The 22,830-nt window shown below is 68.0% G+C and overlaps 1 protein-coding gene across 8 annotated transcripts in view; it reads left to right on the forward strand.

The window, feature by feature from the left end:
- The first annotated feature begins 824 nt into the window (after positions 1-824).
- PLXNB2 (plexin B2) overlaps positions 825-22,830 on the forward strand; it is a 29,063-nt gene continuing 7,057 nt past the window's right edge. For 2 of the 8 annotated variants that reach the window (XM_057741108.1, XM_057741110.1), the window contains exons 1-16: positions 12,663-13,193; positions 16,408-17,494; positions 17,847-18,029; positions 18,124-18,252; positions 18,752-18,852; positions 18,944-19,070; positions 19,474-19,627; positions 20,149-20,263; positions 20,337-20,445; positions 20,526-20,627; positions 21,088-21,180; positions 21,506-21,587; positions 21,670-21,830; positions 21,941-22,089; positions 22,256-22,364; positions 22,561-22,697. In XM_057741108.1, coding sequence (XP_057597091.1) covers positions 12,919-13,193; positions 16,408-17,494; positions 17,847-18,029; positions 18,124-18,252; positions 18,752-18,852; positions 18,944-19,070; positions 19,474-19,627; positions 20,149-20,263; positions 20,337-20,445; positions 20,526-20,627; positions 21,088-21,180; positions 21,506-21,587; positions 21,670-21,830; positions 21,941-22,089; positions 22,256-22,364; positions 22,561-22,697 — 3,113 coding nt within the window. In that variant the 5' untranslated portion in view covers positions 12,663-12,918. The other 6 variants (XM_057741115.1, XM_057741114.1, XM_057741112.1 and 3 more) reach the window with 6 other exon arrangements.

Below are 22,830 nucleotides of genomic sequence, written 5' to 3' on the forward strand. Positions count from 1 at the left end.
GCGGAGGTAGCAGAAAGAACTCATGAGTGACCCTCTCCAGTGGCTTCATCTGAGTGGGGGGGTTCTTGAACATCCTGGGCAGGTCCCCAAGGAAGGCGGGGGTCCCAGTGTGGGAGCACAGGCCAGGCCTGGGGACTGGCCCTGCGTCCTCCCTGGGTCTGTGGCCGCCGCTCAGCACAGTGGGGCTTCTGGCCAGAGACTGTCCTGAGGCGGGCGGGAGCACCCAGGAGAGCTGGCCCCAGGGGGGTCCCCACCTCTGCTCAAGTTGGCAGGGAGCCGCTAGGGGCATCAGGACCAGGGCTGATGGGGGCTGGAGTGGCCAGAAGCGGGGCAAGCTCTAGTCCAGAGCTGGACCCCCCAGGGAGGGGCTCCATCTCAGCGCCCAACTCCAAGCACTGAAAGACAGGTTCACGGGTCCTGAGGGGGGAGGGGTGGGGAGGAGGGGGAGAAGGAGGGCGGCCGGAGGCCAAGGACACGTTGTGAGAGGTTTCACGGCAGGCGTCCTCTTCCCCTAGGACGCCGGGGGACGAGGCCCAGCAGCCCCAGCCCCCTCACAGGGCAGGGGTGTGGCCGGCCTGCTCCCCAGTCCGCAGGCAGGGGTGCCGGGGACCTCGGTCTGGCCGGCGCCCTCCCCTAGAGCCCAGAGTCGTGCTCCTCTGGCGCGAAGCTGGCCCCGAACCTCCCCGGCGACGCGGCGCGCCCGCCCACTGTGGCCGCCAGGCGCGGGGGACGCGGGGGGCGCGCGGGGAGCGCCCCGCCCGGCGGGCCCCGCTTCTCTGCCTCCCCTCCCCGCCCCCGGCCTCCCCTCCCCCGCCCCTCCCCCTCCCCCCGCCGGGGGCGGGGCCGCTGCTCCCGCGCGCTCCGGCCCCTCCTCGGCCACACAAAGGCCCGTCTCCATGGCAGCCGCGCGGGCCGCAGCGCAGCGCCGATCGCGGCCCGGGCGCCATCGAGCCTCGGCGGCGGACGAGCAGGTACGCGGATGGAGTACGGGGCCCGCGGGGCTGCCGCGCGGGTGGGGTGGCTTCGCCGTCAACGCGCTCGGGACGCGGGGACTCGGGCGGCTGCCGCCCCGCGGAGGGCGACCCGGGCCTCGGCCGCCGTCCGTGCGTCCGGCTGGCCGGGGCCCGGGCGCTCCCGCCCCGCGCTCTTCCAGGTGGCGGCCGAGGCCCGCGGCGCCGGGGGCGGCGGGCCCGACCCGGCCGAGGGTCCCCAGCCGGGCGCCGCGCCTTCTCGCGTCGACCGCGTCCCTGCGGAGCCATTCGGCCCGCTTCTGGTTCCGGACCCTCTCGCCCTGCTCATGCCCCCCACCCCTCCAGCCACCGGGATCCGTGCACAGGGCTGCGATCGGCCCTGTTGTGCAAGAGCACCAGGCCCGCACCCACCCAGCCTTGGCTCCGGGTGGCGGAACCCCGGCTTCCCCCTGGGGGCTGGGCCCGCGGTCAGGTCTTGGCAACCCCCACGCCCCCTGGGGCCTTGTGAGGAGGGCATGAGCCAGGGCCACACTGGGAGCCCCGGGTCTGCACCTGGCCAGGCCGGAAGACGGGTGCAGGGTTCCGGGTTGGGACTAGGGGCGCCTGGAAAGTCCTGGTGGCCCCGGGCCTGCTTCAGCGCAGAGCCGGCTCCCACCGCTCCCAGAGTTTGTTGGTGTGGTGTTTGGGTGGACACTCTGAGACCCAGGAAGTCTCTGAACTCATTGCCTGGACCCTGCCCCTCTGTGCGCCTCCTCCTGCAGGGAGCCCTCCTAGATGGGCCCTTCCCACCCACCTGTGCTCAGGTTGCTTGGCCCATCTGAGGGGGGTCCCTGGGCTCAAGAGCCTCAGAGCTTCCTGCCACGTCACTGGGCTCCTCTTCCTAGCAAAAGGAAGGAAAGGGTCTGTCTGTGCTCTGGGCCTGTGGTGGGGGTCAGGACTGGGGTTTAAGCTTGACTCTAACGTCAGTGGAATGTTTGGAGCTTGGAGGGCTCTCTGTCGCTGCCTTGGGGTTCCCCTTTCATGTCTAACTTCAGCCCCTGTGTCCTCGACACACACCCGGGCCGGGCCCTGTGGAGATGGGAGAGCACGGCCCGGAGGGGTGGCGGCTCTCAGCCTGACCCCATGCCCAGACGTGACCCCAGCACAGAGGGGAGAGTCGGAGAGCTGGACAGCTGCAGGGGGAGGGGGAGGGGCGTCCTTCCTTTGCTCTGAGGTGAGGGTCCTAGGAGGGTAGGGTCGGCATGGCATCGGCCTGCCTGGGCCCATTGGGTATTTTTGGTGGCGTGTCAGCTTTTAGGAATGCCCAGAGAAGATTGAGAACAAGCAGGTGGTCTCGGCATATCTGAGCCTGTCACCTCTTCCCACCGTACCTACTGGGTCCCACCTCCGTCTGAAGGGTGGGGGGAGGCTTGAGGTCTGGCCAGGGGCTCCTTGTCCCAAGAGGGGAGGGAACTTACAGAGAAAAACAAGAGTTTGGAATGCAAGTCCCCCCTCCCCCACCGGCGCCTGCCAAGAAGGAATTATTTTGGATTATCCAGCCGTGTCCAGCCACCCAAGGAGGGAGGGTGCAGCTGGGGGAGGCTACAGCCGTGGGAGAGAGCTCCACTTCCGGGGCCGTGGGTTGAGAGCCCCAGAAGGGAGGGACAGGCAAGTCTGGGCAGCTCCACCACCTCCCTCGGTGGCTCAGACCGGTCGGGGGCGGGGTAGGAGGGGATGCGTCACCCTTGAGCTGGAGAACGCCCAAAGTCGGCCCCAGCAGGCCCTGCCGAGTGGGCCTGGAGTTGGGCCCAGGCCCTCTGGGGGACACCGTGGGGGCAGGAGTCCTGGACCCCTGTTCTTGAGGCCCGGGGCAGCGGCCCAGCTGGGAGGCCCCCTTCGCCCCCAGTGGCCTTAGCACGGTGGTGCCAAGGCCCTGTGAGGTTGCCCTCCAGCACCGGGTTCAGGGACACACCTTGGGCTGGTTACTCACACCTGTGCAGTGCTTCCTTGGGGTGGCGGGACAGGTAGGGGCGTGACTTAGGCTGCTCAGAGTGGGTGGGGCACTGGGGTCTCCCTTGGGCTGAATCTCTGGCCATTCTCCTGCCTCTGGACTGACCCGCTAACCAGCAGCTGACAGAGGCACTGCTCCCCTCCAAGCCCCTCCGACAGCCCGGCCCTCGCCCCCATGTCCCCACCCCACTTGGACGTGGCACCTGTCAGTCCGTCGCACAGGTGAGGGATCCCATAGGGGAGGGGTCCCGCAGGTGAGGAGCCCAAGGCCAGAGGTGGGTCCCTGCAAGGAGCTGTCCGGGATGCTGCCTCTGCTGCGTGGCCTCCCAGGGCCCGTGCAGGCGTGTGCGCAGCCACATACCCAGCGGCCCCTGCAGAGACCACGCTGGGAGGCAGAGCTGACAGCTGGGCGGCGCGCAGTAAACCCAGGGGCCTGGCCTCAGCCCAGGCGAGTGGAGCAGAAGGGATTGTTCAGGAAGGCACTGGGGTGGGCTGGCAGCCTGGGAAGGGGTCCATGTGGCATATGCCCTTCTGCCCCAGGACAGCTTGCTTGCAGGCACGTGAGCCATCCCAGAACCCGGGTCATTCTGGGAGCATCAGGATGTCCTGTTCCCTGCCTCGAACGCGCATCTAGGGGCCAGAGCTCAGGAAGCTCTGGGATGTTGGGTGTGGGCAGGGGGTGCACTGGTGGGGACAGGCTGTGGCTTCAGTGCCCAGCCATGTGGCCCCTTCTCTGGTCTGGGCAGATCCACACGGAGGTGCCAGGCTGTCCTTCTGTGAGCAGGAAGTCCTTCCTCACGTCATGCCTCCGTCTTTTCTGCTGCAGCACCAGGGACTAGCCTCCTGCCTTGGCTTCTTGGGTGGGGGGAATAAGCTTTTCTCCTGCTGAAGAGCCTCCTGTGCTCAGGGCCCGCCCTGAACGAGGGCGTGGGGAGAGAAGCCCGGGGAGGAGGTGAGCGATCAGGCCCGCCAGCCTCGACCTCCCTGGCTGAGCGGCGTGCAGGCTCGTTGGGGGCCAGTCCCTGGTTGGCAGCGGGGGCTGGGCAGAGGCCCTCCCGCAGAGGTGCATGGCTGTTTGTGTTGGGGTGGGGTGGGTGGGGCATCTAAATGTCTTTGGTCTCAGATTACAAGCTGGACCTGCTGGCTGGTGGCCTGTAACTGGGGGGGGGGGCACTGGAGTGTGTGGGGGCGGGGGAAGCCCTGTGCTTCCCTTTTCTGTCCAGGCCACATGCGGTCCCTCATGGCTTTCCCTTCCCTGGTTTCACATCCTCTGATGGGGTCCTGCTCCATCTGCCCCTGGGTCTTTGAGGACCTCTGTCCCTCTGCTGACCGGGCAAGAACGCTGCCCTTTCCTGGGCCCCTCAGCCAGACCAGGGCACAGCTGCTCTCGGCCCTCCCTGCCAGCGGAGCACCTGAAGGGCCGGGCAGGACCTCTGCTGTCCTGCACTGGTGCCGGCCCAAGCTGGTCTTCCTGGGTTCTGTGATATTAACGAGCCTGTGACAGGGACTGGACCCACACCCCCAGGTGGAGCCCAGAGTGGCCGTGGGCACACCTGTAGGTCTGCTCCTCCGGTCACAGGGAGGGGCCCGGGGCTGTCCCCCTACCTGGAGCTGGGGTCCTGTGTCCCACCCTTTGCCACTCTCTGGTCCCCCCTCTGCCGTTCAGCACCCCGTTCACACGGAGACTGGCTCCCACCGTGGCTGGAAGCTTTCTGCTCTGTGGGCTGGCCGCTGACCACCCAAGCGCCTGGTGCCCCTGTGTGCTGGGCAGAGGAGGTGCTCTCCTGGGCTGGGGGCGGGGCATCTGGGAAGAGGGCTCAGCGTGGTGCCCATGTCCTCAGCCCCTGAGATCACGTGACCTCTGAAACCGGGCAATTCCCCATCCTGGGGCCAGATGAGTCCTGGCCTGGGGACCATGGGAACAAGCGTGAGGCCTTTGGGTGCAGCCTGGGTACTGGCATCAGCCCCTCCCTGTACTCGGCCCTTCCGGGTGTGGAGACCAGACCCCTTGGCACCGTTGGCTGGCAGTCCCCATGGGGGCTCTGGGAGGAGGGGCACGGTGTCGAGCTCAGGTCTCTGTGCCTGACGCTGCCCCAGCTGGGCCCCCTCCTCAGGAAGAGCAGGAAAGAAGAAAAAGGTTTGATGTCAGCCTTGCAGAGGGCCACCTGTGTCAACACAGCGTCCGGTAGGGGCGTCTGCTCCTGAGGCGGGGACAGTTCCGGCCGCTGGCCTTCTGCTCTGATCTGGGGCCCCGGAGCCAGCATGCCACCTGCACAGGGCATGGGCCCTGGGTTGATTGGGGCTTTGCTGGGGGTGCCATCCTCCCCTCCAGGCACCCTGCCTGGCCCCAAGCTGGAGGCTGGAGGCTGAGGCGGCTCCAGGGGTCCTCGGCACAGCCCGATGTGCGGCATGGGTGACAGTGGGAAGAGAAGTACTGGCTCGGTGCCCACCTGGGTCCTTGAGTGCTGGGGGAGGTGCTGAAGGAGGCCAGGAACAGCCCTGATGAGCTGGGAAGCGTGGGTCTGTTTTGGGGGACCAGGGGGCCTGTGGCATGAGTGGCAGGATCGGGGTGGCTGAGGGGTGTGGACCCCCAGCCTCGGGAGGTGAGTTCCTGGACCGTTAAGAAGTCCAGGCTCTGGGCCTGACCGTGGAGTCTAGCGCCCCACCCCCGCCCCAGGGCATTTTCAGAGCTGGGGGCCTGCTCCAGAGAAGGGCAGGGGCCCAGGACACTGCCGCCGTGAGACTGGTGCCCCCAGAGAAGGCGGCTGCTGTCTCGCTTGCACCCTGTGGTGGGAGAAGCGATTTTACGTCGAGCCGGGTGTGCTGGCGGGGGCGAGGGCAGGCGGTGGGAGGGAGGCCCCAGCATGACCCGCCTGCCCCCTCTCAGCCTTGGAGTTGCTCGCTCAGCCTGGCCAGGGGACGTGAGGGGCTGGGCCTCCCACTATTGTGGCATCAGGCCCGATTTGGGGGCCACCGTGAGCCATCTCAGGCCCCGGAGAAGGATGTCGGGATGGGGGATGGGAGGCCACAGGAAGGGGAGATCCAGGCAGGAGACCCAGCTACGCTTGCTGCAGGTGGCCTTGGCCCCACTCCTGTGAGTGACAGCTCCTTGCTGAACTAGGGGAGCCACCGAGGGGGTGGGTGCTGGGCCTGGCCCCAGGGAGCCGAGGGCTAATTCCTGGGTGTGTGGTCACAGGGAGGACGGGCGTCCGCCTCCCCCGCTGCAGTCCCGGCCACCTCCCTGCCCTCTGACACCTGCGTCAAGCCCCACTCAGCACCCTGCCTTACCCTGAGCTGGGGCATTTCCGTGCTGGAAACTCCCGGTCCCTCTGCCCTCCCAAAGCCTACCCCTAACCCTGCCCACGGCCCCACCCCGAGCCTGGACTCCAGACCCTACCCAGCCCCCAAGCGTCCTGGAGCGGTCCCCGTGCAGAGGGTCCTGCCTCTCCCACCCGGGGTCCCTCGAGGCCAGCTGCAGGCCTGCCCAGCTCCGCCAGGCCCCTCAGCCCTTCTGGGCGTCCTGGGCGGACGCAGTGCTGCGGCTGCCTGAGGCTCCCCCAGCCCAAGTGCTCGGATCTGGGGCTCTTTGCCCGGGGACACTCCGGGCGTGGGGGCAGGACCCCTGTGGCAGGAGCCCCCTTCACATCCCTAGACCTGTGCCTGCACGTGGATGCTCACGTGGGTGTGCGTGGCGGCTGGCACGCCAGCTTGGCACAGTGCCCCAGGCTAATTGCGGGGTTCAGCCGTGATGGGGGAGGCGGGGTCGGGGTGACCGCCGATGCGCTGACAGACTGACGGGGAGATTACAGGCCTGGCCTGCTCCTCACTCCCCCGGGCCCTCATGCATCCGCCCCCACGCCCCTCTTCCACCCCCTGCACGCAGTCCGGGAAGGGGGCTCGGCGTGGGGCTGGTCCTGGGCCAGCTGCATCCAGCCCGCTGTGGGAGGTGACCCTGGAAAGGGGAGGTGAACGGGGAGCTCAGAGGTTGGCGCTGGCGGTGGGGGGGCAGGCAGACGTCAGAACCAGTGGCTCCTGCTTGCCGTGGAGCCGGATGCCCTCAGCCCTGCTTCCAGCCTCTCCCGGCTTGGACTGGGTGGGGGCGGGCCGCGCAGCCCCTCACACGGGAGCCCCTCCAGTGTTTGGGCGGCTGGGCTGCCCTTCTTGGCCTCCTCTGTGCTCCCCGATGCCCTGCCGTGCCCACCCCTCCCTCAGCCAGCCCCAGCCCACATCTGGCCCCTCCCAGTATCTCTCTCTGTCTTCTTGTCCCTCAGCCTGACCCTGACAGGCCGTCCACTGGAGGGGTGGTCTCTGGAGGATGTCCACACTCGCCTGAGTGCCAGCCCCGTTCATCTGTTCACCAGGTGTGGACTGCGGCCGCTGTGTGCCAGGGCCAGCAGGTTGCGGGGAGCTCCACGGGGGCTCCTGGACCCTGGAGGATGGAGACTTGTCCCCGTGTCCCTGGCACATAGCGCTGTGGTGTGGCACACAGAAAGTGCTTGGGGGCTTCGGGCGGAGCAGATGGGGCAGGTCAGCGGGCCCACGTCAGGGGTCCCCAAGAGCATGGGGATGTCGATGGAGGCATTAAGCTTCAGGGTGTTCTGAGAGGGAGGACTACTCTGCAGAGGAGGGACATGGGGAGCCTGGGAGGGAATCAGAGAGGGGGCCCAAACCGAGTCCAGGTGGGACACAGTGGTGGCCGGAACACAGGAGGGGCGGCCAGGAGGACAGCGTGCTGGGCACCAGAACCTGCTGAATCCCACCTTCTGTCCTGAGGCTCTGGGAGGCCCAGAAGGCTGAAGAGGAGTGCAGGCTGTGGGCTGCTGGCGGGGCCCAGGCAGGTGTTCTTGAGTAACAATAATTTATTGAAACCGTGTTCTCCTGAGCCGTCTTTCCAGGAGCTTAGGCACCGCGTGGTGAGGTAGGGGCAGGCGTCACAGGGTGGGGGGTGGCTTCGGCACACGCGCTGGGGTTCTCGTGGGCCGGGGGGCTGGGTGCCCAAGATGCCTGAGGGCGAGGGCTGGACGCGGAGCCCTTGGTGATGGCGACCTCGGGCCTCAGGTGGAGGGGCTGAGAAGTGGCCTGGGTGCACAGGGGAGGAAGGACTGGGAGGCTATGGCCTCCGCTGGGGGAGGCCCAGAGGATGAGGAGGAACGGGCCCGGAGACCCCCAAGGCAGGTGGCAGAGAAAGCCCTGGGGTTTCCCTGGGCCTACTCCCTTTGGCTCCGGGTCTTGGGCCTTTGACCTCACGGCCCGCAGGCAGGGGTGGTTTTCACGCGGGGACCTGGAGCCCAGGCTGCAGCGGGAGGCTGATCCGTCTCCCCGGTCCCCGCGGGGCCCGGCCGCCCGGCCCGCAGTCCCTGCGGGTTGAGGAAGGAGCCCGACTAGGAGCCCAGCTGCTGGGGGGGAGGTGACACTCTATACCTGGGAGGGGTCCTGTGGGAGGCTCTCCTGGCGCTGACGCAAGGCACAGTCTGGGCGTCAGTCTGTCCCTAGAGCCCCGCCCCGCCCCACCCCTGCTCCTAGGTGGCTGTGCGGAGAGCTCGGCCTTTGCCCGGTGAGTCTGGCGGGGGTGGGGGGGGGGGGTCATGCAGGCTGCCGCTGGGGCCTCGGTGGATGGCCGGTCGCCGGCGGGGGGAGGGGGGCCCACCGCGCCCTTGCCGCCCAGAGGACCGCCTGACGCCCCGCCAGGCCCCTCGGGGACGAGTTCCTAGGCCCACGTGGCCGCCGCCGCCGTCAGCGCGACTGGAGGTCAGCCTCCGCCGCTCGTGCGCTCTGGGTCCCCGGGGAGGCCCGGCCGAGGCCCAGGTGCTACCCTCGGGGCCGCGGGCGCGGCTTCCGGGGACTCGGCGGCGGCCCACCGGGTCTCCCGGGGTCACGAGGCCAGGCCGGGCCTCCCCGTCGGGGCCCGCGCCGCCTCCGGGGCTGCGCTCCGACCCCCAGGCGGGCGCGGCGGGGCCGCGGGGCTCCCTCTCGCCCCGGCCCGGGCGCCCCGCCGCTCCCCCCGAGCCGTCCGCGCCCCTCCTCGCGCTTGTTGTGAAGAGAGCGGAGGCTGGGACGTGCCGGCGTCTCGCCTGTTTTGTTTCCTCTGGTGTGTTTCGCGCTCCCGGCTAATTGCAGATTTGCATGTTCGTCGCGATCGCCGAGCGGAGGCCGGTCCCCGCAGCCAGCTGCCGGCGGGGGAGGGGCGGCGCCCGAGGCGGGGGCTGGGGGGTGGGCGCGGCCCCCGGCGTCTGCGCCAGGGCCTGGCGAGGCCGCCCCCGCGCTGGGGGTCCCTGGGGCCCTCCGCACGGTGCCGAGACCACCCCCTCCGTCTCAGGGCGTCCCCACCTGAGACCTGAGGCTTTGCCCGAATCATCCCTTCCTGCGGGTCTGCCGGAGCCCGAGTTCCCATCCTGGTCCTGCGGTCCCCTTCCCGACCCCACAGGCTGCCGAGGGCCTCCGCCGGCCGGCTGCTGTACGCCTTGTTTTGACGTTAGCTTGAAGAAGTTGCTTCATCTGTCTTTGCTTGAAAATAGTGACAAGGAGGTCTAGCCCACACGCGAGGGCTCTCCTCCCCGGGCCGAGGCTGGAGGGGGCCCTGACAACCCCGGCCTGGTCTGGAGTGAGGACCCAGCTCTTCCCCGGTGGGCACCTCCTGTTTACCTTTGCCTGGTTGGGGGGGGGGGGGCGGGCGGCTGCTGCTTAGAAGAAAGGAACCCGAGAAGGGGGGCCCGCGGGCACCCACCGGCCGCGTACTGCTTCCCATTCCTGTGGGCGTGTGAGGAGAGGCCAGCGCTGTGGTTGGGGGAGGACACATCGCCGCGGGCGCGAGGCTTGGGACCAGCTGTGGGGGCACACGTACTGTCAGCTTCCTTGGCTGTCTCGCCCCCTTCCAATGGGCCGAGACCCATAGGTGCCCGCCAGGCCAGATCCTGTGTTCCGGCCTTGCTCCCTGGCCCGTCAGGGAAAACCACGGACCATAGCAGATGAGTGACCGTCCTGCGGGGCCGGGTCAGGATGGGAGTCTCAGGCTTCCGAGGCATGGGTAGGAGTTTTCCAGGGGGAACAGCAGAAGCAGAAACGTGGTGACGTCATGATGTCACCCCGAGTCGTCCGCCGCGGTCACACATGAGGACCCTCACACCTCGCGGCTGCCCCTCAGGCTGCTGCCGTCACCCCCTGTGTCACACGTGGGGAAACTGAGGCACAGTGTGACTCTGCGAATAGCCACAGAACTCAGGTAGAAAGCAACAGACCTGCGGTTTGAACCCCACAGTGTGGCTCCAGAGCCCAGCCCCTGAGGCCACCTGCCAGCAGCACTGGGTGCTGTCGTGGGGTGGGTGTTCAGGAGACTGGCCTCCGTCTGAGGGCAGCGAGCATGGTCGCCTGAAGAGCAGAGGCAGGACGGACAGGGTGGGGGAGCTGAGGCCCAGGACAGGGTGACTGAGAAAGGATTAGAGAAGGGCAAGCAGAGGGGACCGGGTTTCATTCCGGGGGAAGTGCTGGCCAGAGGAGCCTGAGGTTGGGAGGAGAGATCCGAGGGCTGCCTGCAGGAGGGTCTGAGGGGTGGGTCCACCCTGCTGGCTCACTTGGGGCAGGTCTGTCGTGGCGTTAGGCTGTGGGGGTTGGGCACGTGGGCTCAGGCAGAGGGTGTCCCTTGGGAGAGGCCAGCCTCCCCTGGCCTAGCCTGCCGCGCACACCCCCCCAGGGGCCTGGGTCACTGGAGGGCAGGGCTGGGGACTCGGCCATGCCAGGCGTCGGAGGAGGCCGAGGGAGGAGGCACGGGGCGCACGAGGCCGGCATGACGTACCCTCACGGTGGCAGGTCCCCAGGCTCTGTGCCCTCGTGTGCTGTGGACCTCTGAGCTCAGCCTTCACCTGGACCGGATGCAGCCTCGAGCCCAGGCCCAGCCCTGTTTTATCAGGAGCCTCCATCGTCCTGACGCCCTGTGGTTTGGCCCCTGAGTTTGCCTGTAGAGTGGCCTTTGCCCCTTTCACAAAGGCTGCGTCCAAAACACACTTCTCTCCCCCACACCCGGAGCCCAGAGCCCCTCTTCCTGGTTAACCCTTCCTGCTCAGCCGGGGCTGAGGACACTGGGGGCTGAGGACACCAGAGGGACTTCCTGCCCGTGTGTGCAAGTGTGGGGTCCCCCTCCCCTGCTGGTCTCCCCTGGACCCGCCGTGGGTCCTCCCAGCTCGGGCCCTACTCGCAGTGTTGTTCCCCATGTCGGGGGGAGTGTCTTGCAGTGGCACGAGATGCCTGGGGGGCAGAGGGGTGGGGAGCAGGCCTGGTGGAGGGGGTGTTGGGGGCTCGCTGCTGGGGAGGGCAGCCGGGCAGGGAGCCAGTGGGCCGTTGTTGGGGGGGGGAGGGGCAGGATTCAGCGGCTAAACCTTGGAAGCGGAGGTGGGGAGCTGGGATAGACCAAGAGAGATGGTTGCGGTGGGGGGGGGGGCAGGGTGGTCACTGAGAACCTGGAAAGCTGTGTGCTGAGGCAGAGTGGAGCTGGAGGGATACAGCTGTTACTATTACACATACCTCTTTTAACTTAGACAAGTAGTATGTAAATATATTCTTGTAAAATTTTTTCAAAAATTGGCAAGTGAAGTTGCTTTGCTGTCTGAGCCCTCTCCTCCCTGCCCCCAGGTTTCACCATGACTTTCAATTTGGATGAAGGCTTCTAACTTCTTAATTAAACTCTAGTGTGTCCGTATCAACACCCATGGGTGGAGGTACCTGGAGTTCTGCACCACAGCTGTCCCCAGCAGGTCTGGGCGCCCTCGGGGTCAGCACCCACCTTCATGAGCACCATGGTTTTTCAGAGCCCTCTGGTCGCATGCTGGTTGGCTGCCAAATTTTCACTGTAATAAAGAGGCTGAGAAGTATCCTTGGACAGATCCTCCCTGTGGGTACACATGGGTGTTTATCCAGGAGGAGAGGATACAGTAACCAGCCTTGCTGAGTGCTACAGTGTAACAGGCTCTTCCTGAGGCTTTTCAAGCAGAAATCATTTAGTTCTTACAAAGCCCTGGGGGAGCTCACTGTGACTATCTCCACTTCACAGATGGGGAAATGAGGCTCAGAGAAGTTAAGTAACTTGCCCAAGGTCACACAGCTAGTAAGTAGAATTGCGGGGGCACATGTATGACATGCATGTTTTTCAGAAAGCAATTTTAATTTTAATCAAATACATATGTACCTAGTTTAATAAGCAGATGGTACCAAGAGACTTAACGAGAAGGTGTTCCCTGCCCCTTCCCCCCCCCCTTTTTTGTGTGTGTGTTGACCCTGTGGTGCGGCTTGCAGGATCTTAGCTCCCCATCAAGGTTTGAACCTGGGCCTCGGCAGTGAAAGTGCAGAGTCCCAACCCCTGGTCAGGGAGTTCCCTCCTCTGCCTTTTGTGAGCAGAGGCGAGAGGGGTGTGTCAGGCGCACACTAAGCTGGCCCATATGCACTGGGGTGCTGTGCTGGGGGCTGGGAGGCCGCTGTCTGAGGGAGGGGCCGTGCTGAGGGTGGGGGCAGGAGGCAGGAGGTTGAGGGTCTCCTGCTCCAGGATGGCAGAGGCAGCTGGGGTCCCATGGGCTGCTCCTCGCCCCCCGGACGTGGAGGCAGGGGCCAGGCGTGTGGTGAGACCGCTGTCTCTCCTTTGCTTCCTAGAGGATCTCCATGCCGGCCTAGAGCGGAGACTGAGCTGGACTACTGGAGCCTCGGTGAGTGGGGGCTGGGCGCCGCCCAGGGAAGGCAGAGGGGGCCACAGCCAAGCGGTGACCGGGTGTGGTGTCGCTAAGGCTCTGGTCCGGCCGGCCCCAGTGTGCACACAGCTGCCCAAACCCAGATGCTCTGCCAGTGGGTGCCGCTGCCAGCCCCCTGGTTCTCTGGTGGGTGTCCAGGATGGGCGTGCGACCGGTGCGCTCTACAGTGAGACTGAGGCAGGGTCTGGGCACTGACTGCAGCGCTGGGTTCTGGAACTTCAGAGCTGGAAATGTGGGCTGGGGGAGGAGGTGCCTGTCCAGATGCTTTCCGGGCCGGCTGCAGGCTGGAGTTTGTGCGACTTCTTGGAAGTGCACCTCCGGACTCCGGCCAGGAAGAGGCGTCTGATGCCCCTGAGGAAATCCCCGCTGGCCCGGTGAGCAAGCGGGGGTCCCGGCAGCCTTCAAAACAGGAAGCGTCCGTTCCAGGAACACCAGGCGCAGGAAGCTGTTGCCGGCTGTGCCTGGCACCTCCTGCGCGGCCGGCTCGAGCGCTGCCTCTGGTCAGGTGGGTCACCCTTTGCTCCTGGGCCTGGCCAAGCAGGTCATCTGAGGCTTTGTGTGTCCAGGAAGTGGAGGGAGCCGCTGCCTGTCATTGTCACCCAGGTCCTCCTGCCACAGCGTGTGACCTGGGCTCCGTGTGAGGGGCCCTTAGAGCCCTCGGACTGGAGGCTCACTCTGCCCACACCCAGAGGGGTCCCTGGGCAGGGAGCCCAGGTCTGACCCTGGCCTGCTTGAGGCGGGGGGTGGGCGGGGGCCCCAGAACCGTGTCTGGGCCCGTGTTATTGTCAGCAGCAGGGTCTGGCCGGCGCTGTGGCCTTACCCGGGTGTTCATCCAGCAGCGCTGGTCTGCCAGCCCCGGGCGGGGGGGCCGTGGGACGCAGGAGAGGGCTGGGCTCCGGTCCAGGGGCTCGGTCAAGTGGACGCTACCCGGAGCGAGACCAGGGCGTTCTTTTTATGCCCTGTGATCCTCCCGTCCCCTGTGAGCCACCAGGGCTGAGGGAGGCTCAGGGTCAGAGCAGAGCTCTTTCAAAGGGGGGGCGCCCCAGGAGCTCCCCCGCCGGTCGGTTCTGGGTTCCCGTGCCCGGCGCGCTTGCGCACCGGCAGAGGGGCCCGTCGGGGACCAGGGGGCCCGCTCCCAGGGGTGGCCCGGCCCGGGCGGCTCCAGCTCGGGCCGCGGCTCCGCCCCCGCCCGCCCGCCGTCCGCCCCCGCCCGCCCGCTCCCTCCCCGGGCTCCGGGAACATTCCATTCATTCCCCGCTCGCCGCGGTCCGGAGCCGCAGCCAAAGCCACCGCCGAGCGGGAGCGGGGTCGCGGCGGCGGCGCGGGGGCTCGGGTGAGCGGGGCCGGGCGGGGAGGGCCGGCCTGGGCTCGGGGCCGAGGGGCCTGGACGCCCCCCGCGCGCTCGGCGCCGCCGGTGGACTTTGGGCCGCGGCGGGTGAGCCGGCGGGCGCGGGGGCGGGGCGGCCGGGAAGCGCGGGCGCGGGGGAGGGGCGCCGAGGGGGCGGGGCCCTCCGGCCGCGGGCCCCGCCCCCCCCCTCCCCGCCCCGGGCTCCGGGCGGCTGCCGGAGCGCCGGGGCCTCCGCGGGCCTGCCCGGGGCAGCGCGGGCCTGGGGGCGCGGGCGTCCCAGCTCCAGTCTGGGGATGTGCCGAGCGGCGTTCTCCTCTCCCCGAGACGGGCTCCGCGCCCTCGGAGCCGGGAGGCGTCTGCGGCGGGAGCGGGTGCCCCCTCCCCCCAGGACCTGCCCAGCAGCCAGCCGGCGGTCCTGTGAAATCCCGAGACGCTGACCGAAGGCACCACCTCCTCCCCAACCTGAGCGCCGCATCCTGGCTCCTCCCACCGCCTTCTCCTGGGCCGGCTTCCCCTCCTTCCCGGGTCCGTGCTGTCTCCCCTCCTGGACAGCGTCCAGCCAGCCTGTGGGTGGCTCCTCTCCCAGAAGCTTATGAGAAGGGCCTGTGGGTTTCCCAGGGTCCAGGCAGGAACGAGCACTGCAGGGCACGGGGCTTCCGTGCAGGGGCAGGAGCTGCACAGCTCAGGGGCACCTTCCCCGGCCGGCGACTTGCCCCTGCCAGGGACTTGCCCCTGCCAGCGCCCGGTGGTGCTTCTGGGTGCAGAGGGCTTTGCCACTTGGTTGCTTCCTGGCTGCGGTTCCTCGAGGGGCTTGAGGAACGTTGTGGAGACAGAACAGGGGGATGCAGTGGGGGGTGGAGAACAGCCACAGCCTGGCCAGGGAGCTTCCTAGTGGCCAGGCAAAGACGGAGGCTGGCTCGATGTGAGAAGCACAGGGTCCATGAGACGAGGCCAGCCTGTTCCCGTCAACACAGCTTTGCCCAAAGCCAAGGCCCCAAAGAAACGTCTCCCCTGCTCACGGAGCAGGGCAGACAGCCTTTTGCCTTCCTGGAGGAGATGGACGCAGGGCAGGGCAGGCTGTCGAAGGGGAGGAGAAGAGCCGTTGTTTCTTGAGGGAATAAGAGCACATCCGGGAAGGTGGTGTTTACAGTGGCCGTGGAGGGCATGGCAGCTCCTGCAGAGGTGCAGTGGGCCGTGCGGGCAGTCTGGGAGGCCAGGGCCTGGGCCCTCCTGACCCTCTGCCGTGGGGTCTGCCTCCACTTGGCCATGTGGCATGGACAGGGCTGCCCTAAACGTTATGCCAGGTGCAGGTACCCTCAAGGAAGACTTCAGCAGGTTCAGGCGTGAGGGCTCGTGCACAGACGGCGAGAGGGCAGCCTGTGGTGGGGGTGCGGTAGAGACCACCACAGGGGATGCTGGTCAGAGTGCAAAGGCTGAGGCAGGTGCTGGGCCTCCCCAAGGTGGGAGGGGCCTCCATTTTGGGGACCCTGAGCCCACCCTTGACCTTAGCAGCTCACCCCTCATACACACAGGCACACGCACGGGCTTGCATGCGTGCACGTGGACGTGTGCTCAGCTAGAAACCCTCCACTGACAGAGCCTGCCCCAGCCGGGCGCACAGCACCCCTCCCCATACTCTGGGGTCTCCCCTCTGAGAGACTTGGTTGGTGGACTCCAGAACCCCTCCCAGGGCCTGCCTCCGGTGTGCCTACATCAGAGGGTCTGCCCTGGGCAGGGCACGGGCAGGGTGGGGGGATTGCTGCAGGTTCGGCAGGGGAAGGGGGGGTGGAGGGTGGGGAGGGGGGCAGGCCAGGCTGCAGTGTCAGCGGCTCTGCTATTTCCTATCAGATGACACCGTGTGCTGAGAGTCAGGCACAGAACGGGTGTGTGGCCTACCTGTTTGCATGTTCAGGGCCTGTTGGTCAGCTTGGGTCTGTGCTCTGGAGCGTGTGGTCTGGGGGTGGTGCCTCCCAGATCACCTGGAGCTCTTGGGGTCATGGGGTGTGGGAGTGGGCATACACGTGAGTGTCTGGGAGACTTTCTGGAGGAGGGGCTGTGTTGCCTTGGAGGTGGGCCTAAAGGTGCTTTGGGAAACTGGGGGCGGAGGCCAGGGCGCAGGCCTCTGGGGGCGGCCGCACCCAGGCCGGGAGCTGCAGTGCTGGTGGCCTGGCCCATCAGAGGTTAGCTCACAGGGTGAACTTCTTGAGCAGGGCTGATCTCCTTGGGGATGAGAGGGGGTGTGTCTGGCCGGGTGGGTGGGAAGGCAGGGAAGGGACCAGGGGCTCTGGCAGGCTGGGCAGGGTCGGGGGGCTTCCTGTGGGTGGGCAGGTCCTCTGGGCTGGGGCTCCCCTGACCCCCTCTGCTCCCACAGGGTGCTGGGGGCCATGGCGCTGCAGCTCTGGACCCTGACCCTCCTGGGCCTGGTGGGCACAAGTGCGAGCCTGCGGTCCCGCAAGCTGGACTACTTCCACAGCGAGACGGAGCTGAACCACCTGGTGGTGGATGAGGCCTCGGGCGTGGTGTACGTGGGGGCGGTGAACGCACTCTACCAGCTGAGCGCCAGCCTGCAGCTGGAGCAGCGGGTGGCCACGGGCCCGGCCCTGGACAACAAGAAGTGCACGCCACCCATCGAGGCGAGCCAGTGCCACGAGGCTGTGCAGACCGACAACGTCAACCAGCTCCTGCTGCTCGACCCGCCCCGGAACCGCCTCGTCGTGTGCGGCAGCCTCTTCAAGGGCATTTGTGCCCTGCGTTCCCTGAGCAACGTCTCCACGCTCCTCTTCTACGAGGATGGCAGCGGCGAGAAGTCCTTCGTGGCCAGCAACGACGAGAGCGTGGCCACCGTGGGGCTGGTGAGCGCCACGGGCCCCAGCGGCGAGCGCGTGCTGTTCGTGGGCAAGGGCAACGGGCCGCACGACAACGGCATCATCGTGAGCACCCGCCTGCTGGACCGCGCCGAGGGCAGGGAGGCCTTCGAGGCCTACACAGACCACGCCGCCTACAAGGCCGGCTACATGTCCACCAACACGCAGCAGTTCGTGGCCGCCTTTGAGGACGGCCCCTACGTCTTCTTTGTCTTCAACCAGCAGGACAAGCACCCGGCCCGGAACCGCACGCTGCTGGCGCGCATGTGCAAGAACGACCCGTTCTACTACTCCTACCTGGAGCTGGACCTGCGCTGCCAGGACCCCGGCGACACCCGCGGCCCTGCCTTCGGCACCTGCCTGGCGGCCTCCGTGGCCCCACCGGGCAGCGGCAGGGTGCTCTACGCCGTCTTCAGCACGGATGGCCGGGGTGGCGGGGGGCCGCGGGCGGGCCTCTGCCTGTTCCCGCTGGATGAGGTCCACAGCAAGATGGAGGCCAGCCGCGACGCCTGCTACACGAGCACCCGGGAGCCCGTCCGCGACACCTTCTACAAGCCCTTCCACGGCGACATCCAGTGTGGTGGCCATGGGTCGGTACGTGGCCTCAGCACGTCCTCCCATGGGCGGGGGTTCATGCGTGGCCCTGTGTGTCTTTTCCGTGTCCCACCTGCTCATGAGGGTTGTGTGTGTGTGTGTGTGTGTGTGTGTGTGTGTGTGTGTGGTATCACCACTGGCAGGTCAGTGTGAGCACCCGTGTGGGTACCGCTTCTCGCAGGTGCTGGCCGCGCTGGGCGCTGGGGGCTTGGAGCAGTGAGCACACGGGTGGGGCCCCTGCCTGCCTGGGCTGGTCCTGGGGGCTGTGTGTGGAGCCAGGAGTGCTGGGATCCATGGTGGGGAGAGGCCTCTGGAGGGGGTCTGTGCCCACCGTGGACACCGCGGTCCACAGGGTGCTAGCGAGAGTTTCCCGTGTGGCTCGGAGCACCTGCCCTACCCGCTGGGCAGCCGCGACGGACTCTCAAAGGTGGCCGTGCTGCACCGTGGAGGCCTGAACCTGACGGCCGTGACGGTGACAACCGAGGACGGCCACACCATCGCCTTCCTGGGCACCTCGGACGGCCGGGTCCTCAAGGTGAGGCCCAGGGCTGGGGCAGGGCGGCTTCCAGAGGGGTCCTCAGTGCACAAGGCCCCCTGCCCTCACCATGCACCTGTCCTCGTGCCCACAGGTGTACCTCGCTCCAGACGGCAGCTCCGCGGAGTATGGCTCTGTGCCCGTGGAGATCAACAGGAAGGTCAGGAGGGACCTGGCGCTGGCCGCAGACCTGGCCAGTCTGTACGCCATGACCCAGGACAAGGTGGGCCTGTGCAGTGGGAGCGGGGGCCTCGGTGGTCCAGGCCCTGGAGGGGTGCAGAGGGGGGCGCGAGGGGGGCCGGGTTGCTGTTCCTCGGGTCCTGACGGTGCCTCTCGAGCGCCTTTCCTGTCTGTGAAACTTTCTGTCTGTTCTGTCTCTGGCGTGGCCTTGGGTGCATCCTGACCCGAGGGTCAGTGCTCTAAGCGGACCTTTTCCAAGGGCACGCAGGGTGGCGAGGGGCCCCCGGCAGCTTCTGCGAGCTCAGGCAGTCGGGGACGGGGGCCCCGGGGCCCGGCGCCCCCTGCTCCTGGGTCAGGTGCGGCTGCTGCCCGGAGCCCTCACTGCCCGGCCTTGAGTGGGTGTTGAGGCGTCTAAGGCTTAGGGGCGAGGGTGGGATCCACCCGGGGCCCAGGGAAGTCTGGTGTCTGAGCCGCGTCCTCTGTGGCCGCCGGCCTGTCGCCTGTGGCGGCCGTGGTCCCGTTCACGGCCCGGGTGCCCGCAGGTGTTCCGGCTCCCCGTGCAGGAGTGTGAGAGCTTTTCCACGTGCGCGCAGTGCCGCGCCTCACAGGACCCCTACTGCGGCTGGTGCGTCGTCCAGGGACGGTGAGCACGCGGGTCTGGGGGCGCGTCCCCACCCCGAGTCTGAGGGTGCGGCCCTGCCCCAGGGCCTGACGGGTGCCCCCGGCCCCCGCAGATGCACCAGGAGGGCCGCGTGCCCGAGGGCCGAAGAGAGCGGTCACTGGCTGTGGAGCCGCAATGAGTCCTGCGTGGCCGTCACCGGGGCGGAGCCACAGAACATGAGCCGCTGGGCCCAGGGGGAGGTGAGTGCTGGGGGCGGGGCGGGGCGGGGCGGCAGCAGGGCTGCTGCTGGCCTGGGGCTGCGGGCGCGGCCAGAGCCCCCACAAGCGTCCTGCTCCCGAATCTGGGGACGGGGACCCTGTCCTCTGCTGGGTCCCCTGCTCCCTTTGACCCGGGGCTCCTGCGAATCCAGGGCAGACCCAGGCCCCATCCCAGGAGTGGCGTGGGTGACCACGCAGGGTCCCATTCAGATGCAATGGAGTCAGGTTCTAGAGGGTTCTTCAGGGAGCAGGTGCACACGTACAGGAGGGCAGCCAGAGAACGGCCAGAGGGCAGGTGCTCGGGGCGGGGGTGGGGATGGGAGGTCGCCTGCACCCCAAGGCTAGGCAGAGGGGTCCAGTTGTGAGCCGCACGGCCCTTCTCCAGGTGCACCTGACCGTCAGTCCCCTCCCGGCCCTGAGCGCGGAGGACGAGCTGCTGTGCCTCTTCGGTGAATCGCCGCCCCACGACGCGAGCGTGCAGGGGGGCACCGTGGTCTGCAACTCCCCAGGCAGCATCCCCAGCACACCGCCCGGCCAGGGTGAGGCCCCACGCGCCCGCCCAACCCCAGGGCCATTTGCTCTCACTCCGGCGTCTGGGCAGAAGACGCTGGCCCCTCCCCACCCCGTCCAGCTTAGGCAGGTGAGGCTGTCCCCAGAGGCCCGGGCTGGCGCCGAGCCTGTCCCCTGAGCATTCGGGGCCAGTGGGGGACGGCTCGCTGGTGAAGGCGGGGTCACGTAGTGACGTGGCCGGGACCTGGCAGGCGCTCTGCCCTAGACACCAAGGGAACACGGCCCTCGGTGCCTGCGGGGACAGGGGGCCCGACAGCGCAGAGCCCTGGGGAGGACACCTGAGCCGAGATCCGATAGTGGCGGCAGGCCTGGCTGAGCCCTGCGGGGCCCCGCTCAGACCTGTGGGGAGCTCTGACGGAAGGAGGAGTGGGGGCCGGGGAGGCCCAGTTCCAGCTTCCTGTACCCGCCCCGCGCGCCGCCCGCCCACCCCAGCCAGCCTTCCCCACATCCTGCAGCCCCTCCTGACCCCATCCCCACCTGCTGTCCGCAGACCACGTGGCTGTGACCATCCAGCTCCTCTTCAAACGCGGCAGCGTCTTTCTGACCTCGCACCTGTACCCGTTCTATGACTGCCGGGAGGCCACGAGCCTGGAGGAGAACCTGCCGTGAGTGCCACTCCCGCCTGCCCCCCGCGGCCCCCGCTGCAGACCCCTCACGCCTCGCCACCCTCTCCTGCAGGTGCATCTCTTGCGCCAGCAACCGCTGGACCTGCCAGTGGGACCTGCAGAGCCACGAGTGTCAGGAGGCCTCGCCCAGCCCCAAGGACAGCGTCGTCCGCGCCCACATGGTGAGCGGCTGTGGGGGCGTGCGGGCGCCGGGCTGCGCGGCCGAGGCCAGGCGGCACCTGACCAGCCCTCCCCTCCCCAGGAGGACGACTGCCCCCAGTTCCTCAACCCCAGCCCGCCGGTCATCCCTATGAGCCATGAGACGGACGTGACCTTCGAGGGCCAGAACCTGGACACAGTGGAGGTGGGGAGGCTCGTAGGGCCCTGGCCTGGGGACGGGGCCGACCGGTGCGGGCAGGCCCGGGGGTCCCAGCGGGGGCCTGGATGGCTGGTTAGAGGCGTAGGTGTGCTCAGAGCCGCCCTTCTGCACGATGGAAGCTGAGTGCCGGAGCCCATCCAGGCTTCCGCGGCTCAGGGCCCAGCACGCGAATGAGGCAGAGAGGTCTGGGAGGCCGTGGGGGCATTTGGATGGACCTCGAGGGTCGGCTGTGCAGGGGCTGGGCAGCTGAGTGCCGCTCAGGAGGGGGCAGGGTGGTGAGCCTCGGTGCGCGCCGTGGGGGGGCCCGTCTGCGCGTGGCCAGGTAGCAGCTAGGATGGGGGTGCCCGAGGTGGCCCCGGAGCTGTGTGGGTGGGTGCTGGGACCTGGGGCAGTCACGTGGGACGGGCTGGCCCGGCCTGGCTGTCCTGACTGGCCTGTCTGGCAGGGCTCCTCCCTGCAGGTGGGCAGTGACCTGCTCAAGTTTAAGGAGCCGGTCAACATACAGGAGCCAGGAACCTTTTCCTTTCAGACGCCAAAGGTATGTCTCCCAGGGTGGGCGGGCCAGGCTGGTGGACCCCGAGGGCAGGCCCTCTGGGGCTTGAGGGGGAGGGGCGGGGGGGGCCGGGGGCAGACTGACCCCACAGCCCTGCTGAGGAGGCAGGGCCGGCAGGCAGGTGTGGCCTCAGAGCATCCCTGGGGCCCCTGCCTCCCTGGAATGTACGTCATCCCCGGTCTCTGAGGCTCCAGCTTCCAGCCACCTGGAGTCCTCCGCTGGCTGCCTAGGCTGTGAGGGGACACACAGGGGTCCCCCTTGGGGGCTCAGGTGGGAATGGGGGATGCAGCGTGTCCCCGTGTGTCCCCAGCTGTCCCATGACGGCAACGAGACGTTGTCCCTGCGCCTGTACGTCAAGTCCAACGGCAAGAATGTCGACAGCCGTCTCCAAGGTGGGCGGGGTGGACGGCTGGGCCGGCGGGCGGGCACAGGGAGCGGGGCGGCCCTGCCGACGGCCAGCTTCTCCCTCCGCAGTGACCCTCTACAACTGCTCCTTCGGCCGCAGCGACTGCAGCCTGTGCCTGGCCGCTGACCCCGCCTACAAGTGCGTGTGGTGCAGTGGGCAGAGCAGGTGTGTGTACGCGGCCCTGTGCGGCAACGCCACCTCCGAGTGCCCACCGCCCGTCATCACCAGGGTGAGCCCCTCACCCGCCTCCCTGACAGGAGGGGCTCGGGCCCGGCCCTGGCGCAGCCGCGCAGCCGGGCCTGCCTGAGCCGCGGGTCAGCGGGGCTCTGCCGATTTCAGATCCAGCCCGAGACGGGCCCGCTGGGGGGCGGCATCCACATCACCATCCTGGGCTCGAACCTGGGGGTCCGCGCGGACGACGTGCAGAGGGTCACTGTGGCTGGCCGGAACTGCGCCTTTGAGCCGGAACGATACTCCGTGTCCACTCGGTGAGGGGGTAGCCCACGACCTGGGCCCCCGGGGCTGGGCCAGGCCCTACCCTGGGAGGGGGCAGGGGCCCAGGGGGGTGGAGAGGAAGGACACGGTCCAGGGGTGCGTGGGTGCCCAGGGCTTGCACACCCACAGCGTGTGCCCACCTGCCTGCCACCCACACAGCATCGTGTGTACCATCGAGGCCGCAGAGGCGCCCTTCACGGGGGGCGTGGAAGTGGACGTCAGCGGGAAGCTCGGCCATTCGCCTCCCCATGTCCAGTTCACCTACCAGGTGAGCCCCTGGCAGGTGGCTCTTGCAGGTCAGGACAGACGTGGGTGGGATCTGGGCGCCCTGTGCTGACTCGGGGTGAGGCGAGGCCGCGCCCCGCCTCCTCCTGACAACGGTCGTGGCCCAGGGGAGGCCTGGGAGGGAGGCCCACAGCCCCGCTGCCCCGGCCCTGAGCCAGACGCCCCTGCTCCTCTTCTAGCGACCCCAGCCCCTCAGCGTGGAGCCAAAGCAGGGGCCTCAGGCGGGCGGCACCACGCTGACCATCAATGGCACCCATCTGGACACAGGCTCTGAGGAAGACGTGCGGGTGACCCTCAATGACGTCCCTTGTAAAGTGTGGGTGTCACCTACAGGCCACCAAATCCTGGTCTGCCCTGGTCTGGGGACAGGGTGAGGGCCCTCTGGCCATGACCCTGTGTCTCTTCTGGAGGGGGCACTGGAACCGACCAGACCCACTGACTCACTGGCC

The sequence above is a fragment of the Hippopotamus amphibius genome, chromosome 7 (assembly GCF_030028045.1).
Source record: "Hippopotamus amphibius kiboko isolate mHipAmp2 chromosome 7, mHipAmp2.hap2, whole genome shotgun sequence".
Taxonomy (NCBI): domain Eukaryota; kingdom Metazoa; phylum Chordata; class Mammalia; order Artiodactyla; family Hippopotamidae; genus Hippopotamus; species Hippopotamus amphibius.